This window comes from Martes martes (assembly GCF_963455335.1).
Source record: "Martes martes genome assembly, chromosome: 1".
Taxonomy (NCBI): Eukaryota; Metazoa; Chordata; class Mammalia; order Carnivora; family Mustelidae; genus Martes; species Martes martes.
In genome coordinates, this window is record NC_137888.1 from 122752370 (window position 1) to 122759930 (window position 7561).

Sequence of the window (7561 nt, forward strand, 5' to 3'; positions counted from 1 at the left end):
TAAAAGATTGCTATAACTACACAATGTTCAATACAAACCCCACGGTAACCACACACCAAAAAAAAAAAAAAAAGATAAAGAGAAAAGAATCAAAACACACCACTATTTTTGAAAATCAAATTACAAAGACAACAACAGGAGAGAAGAACGAGAGAACCACAAAAAAAGAGAAAACAGTTAACAAAATGTCAATAGTAAGTCTTTACTGATCAATAATTACTTTTAATATAAACGGACTAAAATCCCAATCAAAAGACATACCGAATTGATAAGAGGACAAGACCCAATTATATGCTGTCTACAAGAGAAGCACTTTAGATTTAAGGAAACACAAAGTTTGAAAGTGAAGGGATAAGAAAGGTAAACCATGCAAATTGTTACCAAAAAACAGCATACCAAAACTTAAGGGATGCAGTAAAAGCAGGACTAAGAAGGAAGTTTACAGCAATAAACACCTACATTCAAAAAGAAGAAATACCTCAAATAACTTTATATATCAAAGAACTAGAAAAGGAGCAAAGCCTGTTAGGAGAAGGAAGGAAATAATAAAGGTTAGAGCAAAAGTAAATCAAATAGAGAGTAGAAAAATAATTGAAAAATCGATAAAACTAAGACTTAGTTTTGTTTGAAAAAAATAAACAAAAACAACAAACCCTTAGCTTGACTAAGGGAAAAAAAGAGAAAATTCAAATAAATAAAATCATAAATGAAAGAAGACACATTACAGTGGATACCTAAGAAATTTTAAAAATTAAAATAGCGATTATACTTTTTAGAGAGCTCTACAGACCCTTATATAAAAACACTGGCTTTGATTCTGAGTGATATTAGAGGCATCTGAGCAGAGGAATGACATGATCTGACTTACAAGTTAATAGATCCACTCTAGCTTATGTGTGGAAACTAGTCTAGAAAGAAAGAAAGAAAAGATACAAGGATGGGGTGCCTGGCTAGCTCAGTCAGTAGAGCATATGACTCATGATCTCAGGTCATGAGTTCCAGCCCCACACTGGGTACAGAGATTATTGAAAAAAAAAAAAAAAAGAAAGAAAAAAAAAGAAAGGTAAGGAGACCAGTTGGAGGCTTCTACAGTAATTCACTAAAGGGATGAATGTGGCAGCAGAGGGTTAGCGAGGGGGGTGGAAAGAAGGGTTATGGTCCAGGATATCCAGGTGAAATGGACAAAGACTCCCAAGGATAATTCCAAGTTTTTGGCTTGAGCAATAGGAAGGAATTGCCAATTACTGTGATACAGAACATTTAAAAGATCATGTTTGGGGCATCTGGGTGGTTCAGTCAGTTAAGCATCTTGTCTTTGGCCCAGGTCATGATCCCAGGGTCCTGGGATCAAGCCCCATATGGAGCTCCCGGCTCAGTGAGTTGTCTGCTTCTCCCTCTGTTGCTCCCTCTGCTCATGCTCTCTATCTGAAATCAATCAACCAATCAATAAAATCTTTAAAAGATCGGGTTTGGGAAAATATGAAGAGTTCAAGTTTAGACCTAAAGTTTGGACTGCCTATCATTAGATTGACATACATAAAATTTAGCAAAAGGCAACCATCTTGACCTACAAAAATGAAAATTGCATATGGTTCAACTTAATAGATATGCAGGAGAAAATGGTAACAAATGCAGTTGCATTTGGTGTAAAATGAACAGGAGGGAGACTTATGTTTGGGGGTCACCAACATACAGCTGGCACTTAAAAGAAGGCAATGAAGGTCAACCAAAAAAAACATAAGGCCAAAAAGGGGTCCTGGGATATTTCAACCTTCACAAGGAGGAGCAAACAGCTAGGAAACTGAGAAGCCAGAGACAGACTGGGACACTGTGAAGTCTTGGATGCCAAAAGAGAAAATGTTTAAAGAAAACAGTGATGATGTAAAGTGTTGTTCGTAACTCAAGATGAGAACTGAGAATTAACCACTGGATTTCATAATGTGGGAACCACTGATGACCTTAATGATAGCATTTTTAGATGCCTGGCATGGAGAGACGTCTGACTAGAGTGGGTTCAAGATCAAGTGGAAGAAGGAAAATTAGAGAATGCAAGCACAGTTCACTGATTTGAGAGTTTCCATGTATGAGGAAAGAGAAAATTGATATAGAAATTGGAGGAGAGGGGCACCTGGGTGGCTCAGTCGCTCAAGCATCAGGCTCTTGATTTCAGCTTAGCTCATGATCTCAGGGTTGTGAGACTGAGCCCACATTGGGTTCCATGCTCAGTGGGGAGTCTGCTTGAGATTCTCACCCTCTCTCTCTGCTCCTCTCCCCCACAAATAAATAAATAAATCTTTTTTAAAAAGAAACTGGAGGAGAAAGTCATGTCAACAGAGTTTTTGTTGAAGATGGAAGACTTTACCTCTCCATTATATATTGAAGATACTGAATTGGTAAAGGTAGTAAAATTTGATGGTGCTTGACAGAGAGGAGGGGATTGCTAGAGTGATGTTCTTGAGGAGGCAAAATGAGATGAGATGAACTGCACAAATGGAGAAAGAGGACTGTTAAAAGCACAGACATATCTTCTATGGGAAGAGGACAAAAGGCAAAACATACAATCCCAGTGGAGCTTAATCAGATGTGATTATGGGAAATTTTAAAAATATTTTTTGATTGCTCCTTTGTCTCAGCGAAAAAGAAAAAGGTGACTATCTAGTAGAAAAAATAAGAGATGAGGTATCAGAGCTTTGCAGAGAGAAGAAAGCATGCAATATTCATCTACAAGAGTGAAAAAGTGAATGAAATAGAACAACATAGTAAAATCACTGGACAGCAATTAGTAGCCTACTTGAGGCCGCTGATCAAGAATTTAAAGTAAGACTAGTCAGTGGGGTTAAGTGTTTTTTTCCAGCCCCACTCAGGCACACAAATGTAGCCACAGATTAACAAATATATTAACCAGCAAAGCAGGAAGCAGGAAAGGGAGATGAAGATAATAAATTTGACAACAATTATAATGACTGTCCATGGAATTTAAATTTCAGGTAAAGAGGGAAGTGGGGACCAGATGGTGTCAGTTTCAGTGAAAAGGTGGTAGGATCAATGGATTTTTCCAAAAGGGAAGAAGGACTGATAGAATTTGGATATTTAAAGGACTAAGCTAGAAAGTTAGGAGGTGGTGCTCTGAGAATACAATGTTTGAAATTGGATTATGGAGGGGCCACAATTTGGAGTAACTGGCAAGGTCAAGAGTATGAGTCAATGAGGAAAGAGGACAAAATTATTGAACATTAAGAAAAGTCAGAGGCTAAGATTTGAAAGGGGGATCCATAAGCATATTAAAATCACCACAAATTACACCAGAGGTAGAATGAGTGAGAATTATAGTGAATCAAGGCTAAAGTCTTCAAAGACTATGACAGAGACATTTGCTACACGTACATTTGATAAATGATTGGTATAGAGTATGTCTGAAACGCAAGTTTTTTAAACAATATTTTGATTATTTACAGATTGTGGTAATATTATGAAGGCCATAAAGAAGTGATGAGAGAGAGTGAACAGAGAAAGCCATTTCAAATAAAGTGATCAGCAATGGCCTTTTTAAGAGGGTGCTATCCAGTTGGTCTTTAATGAGGAAGGTACCAGCACTGCATAAAATTGAAAGAAGTGTTGAAACTCATTTAAAAAAAAAAAAAAAGGCAGGAACATTTCAAAGAAGAAGAAATAAGACTGACCAACAAGAAAAAAAGGGGAAAAAGAAGAATGGCCAATAAGCATATGAAAAACAATACGCCTTGACTGGCTATCAGAAATGCAGAACGAAAACACAATGAGAGCATTTTACTACACCAGATTTAAGAGTCTTGCAGTAAGAAATGTTTGCAAGATGTAGTGAAATAGAAACATACTCTGCTTATAGAAGTGTAAACTATGAAAAGCATTTTGGGGAAAAAAAATAGGAGGAAGCATTACCTGCTAATTTGAATACACACATAGTAACAATTAGTTATCCACTCCTAGGTACATACAATAAACATGAGTAAAGAGTCCATGATCTAAAACCAGATTAGTCTACATTTGATTCCCACTTTTAACTCAAACTAGGTATCTAATTTTGGATAACTCAGCTTACCACTCCCAGTGTCAGCTGTCGTGAAGACTGAAAAGATCATTTGTTTTAAGTAGAGCAGGAGGAAACTTTTGTAGGTGATAGATACGTTTACGGCATTGATTGAGGTGACAGTTTCATTGATTTTCACATTTTCCAAATTCAACATTAAATATACACGGCTTTCTGTATATCAATCATACGTCAATAAAGTGTTGGGTTTTATTTTTTTAGAAAAAGATTACTTTTTTAAACAGTAAATGGTGGACATGTCCTAATAATTCCTCAAGAAAACAATTTAATAATATAACTTTAATTTCTATTTATTTAATTTATTTAATTTTCATTTCTATTTCTATTTTCTATTTCTATTAATTTCTAATTTCTATTGATATTATTAATAATTTTATAAAAACCTTAACCCTCAGGAATAAAGTTCCACAAATATTTTACTTTAGTATTAAAACAGAAGTTTTCGTGAAGAGAAGTCAGTATTTTCCATTTACTCCTGAAATGATGGACCCAGTCCTAAAGAAATTTTACGGAGCATTTGGGTAAGTCCATTTTATAAGAGGTGAGGGGGGTGTGGAGGGAGAGAGGACGGGGGTGATCTGCTTGAGTGGTCTTTTCTCTAGAATGGATGAAATCTCAGGAAAACATTAGTCCTAAAGGTGAACAAGGGTTTTTTTTGTTGTTGTTGTTGTTTTAATTAAATTTTTTATTTATTTTCAGCGTAACAGTATTCATTGTTTTTTCACCACACCCAGTGCTCCATGCAATCTGTGCCCTCCCCAATACCCACCACCTGGCTCCCCCACCCTCCCACTCCCCGGGTGAACAAGGTTTTAAGTTCTATTGCTGGTATATCTTTTCTTTTTTTTTTTTCTAAGAATGAGTTACACACGTGTTCTGCCTCCTAGAAGCCCACAGAAGTATTTCCTTAACCACAGCCTCAGCTCTAGGGCTGCACAGATACCGCGCTCTCTACGGGGCGGAGCCTCGCAAGGGGCGGAGCCTAGCGTGACATTTTGCGACTTCGGTTCCGCCGGCGTCCCTTGAAAGACCCACGCAGATCAGTCCGTGTGAGGAACCTGGGATTCGAAGGCCCCAGGCCGAGCCCTGCGCCCGTGCTGCGCCACCAGAACCCCAGGACTGCGGCCCCAGGAGGCGCCCCCAGAACTCCAGGCACTCTCTCTGCGTCGCCCGGTACCGCGCTCCACCGCCCCCCGCCGCCTCACCTGTCCTCGAGACCTGTCACGGCGTGCAGCACCCCGGCCCTCACACCCGCCGCCAGGCCCCGTGAGCGCCGCCCGCAGCACCGTCCAGGTGATGGGCAGCCGGCCCCGCAGCCCCAGCGCCTACCCCGAGCCCTGCTGGGGACCGCCGCCCGGAGGACCCCGCCCTGCCAAGCGCCGCCGAACCCAGGAGCCCGCGGGCCTGGAGGGGCCCCTGGCCGCGGACACACTCACCTCCGTGGTGGTCCTGGCCACCGGCTGTGCCCTGCAGCTGCTCCTGGACGACGTCGACCTGGTGCTTGAGCCCGAGCCGACGTCGGCCCTGCAAGTGACCGTTGGAGAGCTCACCCTCGTGCTGGTCCCCGAGGCTCTCCTGCGCTCCGGAGGGCAGGGCCACTCGCCTGCCAGCCTGGAACGGGGCGCGTTCCCGAGCGCGCCCGAGCACGACGTCGCCGTCGAGCGGGGCCTCTTCTGCGTTTCTGCCCCAGAGATGGCCGCCCAAGAAGAGGCCTACGAGGAAGCCGCCGACCGCGAGTTCCTGCCGCCTCGGATGGACCCTGCAGCGGGCTCCGTCCCTGGGCTCCGCTCCTGCGCTGCAAGGGTGGCCAGCCCCCACCCGCAGGGCCCCACACCGGCTGCCTGGCCTTGGGCCCCCACCCCTAGTCCAAAGAGACGCTCTCCTCTCCGCTACTTCAACCTGGACGCCCACCTTCTGGAGCCCTTCCCCAACTCGCCACTCCAGCCTCTACCTCCCTCTCCGAGCCCAGGCCCCCACGCGCGCCCCCAGCGCCTTCCCGGTCCCTCTCGCAAGGCCCGGAGGCGCCTGTTCCAGGAATGAATTGCCCCCACAATCCCTTGCCACCCAGTGGGCCCCTTAGGAGAGGTTTCCAGGAGCCGCCGTGTGTACATTGCACAACCGGCAAAATCACCAAGCATGAATAACGGACAGATGCTCTTTTGATGCAAGCTGCATTGCAAATTTTGGATCAATGGCGAACCGAAACATCTGAAAAGAAATCACCTCAGCAACGAAATGCTGCTGGAAATACGGTGTGCTTCCAGAAATGCGAAACACTGCTTAGGTTGTTTCCTCTTAAGGTTACGCTTAAGTAGCTCCATTCTCCCTAGTTTCGCACTTCTTTCTGAAAACTCATCCTTTCCCCAGCACCCTACCATTGCACCTCTTCCTCCAAAATTAGACATTACTAAAAAAATTTTTTTCTTGGGCGCCTGGATGGCTCAATGGGTTAAGCCTCTGCATTCCGCTCAGGTCCTGATCTCAGGGTCTTGGGATCTAGTCCCACATCCGGCTCTCTGCTCAGCTGGGAGCTTGCTTCCCCTCTCTCTCTCTGCCTGTCTCTCAGCCTACTTATGATCGCTCTCATTCTGTCAAATAAATAAATAAAATCTTTACAAAAAAAATTTTTTTTCTTAATGGGTTTTGCCCCTAGTGTCCCTGCTAGTTTATGACAACCTTGCCATTTTGACTTTTTGATAGCTGTAGATGCTTTTGGCGAATCTAACAAATAGGTATACGTGGACAAATGTTTGTTGGATACAAAACAAACACAGAATGAGGAGCGACAATCATGTGCCCTCCTTTTCTTAATGAGAAGGTTACCAAATGGTTTAACTAATATTGCTGGGTTGGAGGGATTTTTTCCAAAAGAACCAACTCTTTCACGTGATTTTCTTCCAGATTTTTAATAAAATTCTCCAGTGCTGGAAAAGTTTCTAATTCTAAAGACTCTGTGTTTTGATAGTTCTAAGATCCTTAAAATATTTTGTACATTGTTACTGGTATATAGAAATGATTCGTTATGTTGTTCTGGTATCCAGAAAAATGATTTAATTTATTTAATGCCTTATCTGTAGATTATCTTGCTTAACTAATAAAGAGAATAATATGTCCAAAATAATGAGAACATTATCTCTTTTTTCGACAAGCCTCTTACATTTTATTTTTCCTTGATATTTTTGCTGGATAATACTCCAATTCCAGGTGGAACAGTATGATTGTTGGGGACATCCCTATCTTATGCCTTGTATTAATGAAAGTGCTTCTAAATTTTACCAAAAAGAATGATATACATGATACTACACATTCATAAAATGAAGGATAAAAATCATATGATCTTCTCAATAGAGACAGAAAAAGCATTTGACAAAATTTCCTTTAAAACTACCTCGACATAATAAAAGCCATATATGACAAACCCACAGTTAACATCATACTCAATAGTGAAAAGCTAAAAGCTTTTCCTCTAAGATC

General features: G+C 41.8%; 1 protein-coding gene across 1 annotated transcript; it reads left to right on the forward strand.

The window, feature by feature from the left end:
- Positions 1 to 5269: 5269 nt before the first annotated feature.
- LOC308352319 (proline-rich protein 23A-like) lies at positions 5270 to 6127 on the forward strand (the record flags this gene model as incomplete). The annotated part of the gene is made up of 1 exon (XM_080818528.1): positions 5270 to 6127. The coding sequence occupies exon 1, from the start codon at positions 5384 to 5386 to the stop codon at positions 6125 to 6127; it is 744 nt and encodes a 247-aa protein (XP_080674654.1). The 5' UTR covers positions 5270 to 5383.
- Positions 6128 to 7561: the final 1434 nt, after the last annotated feature.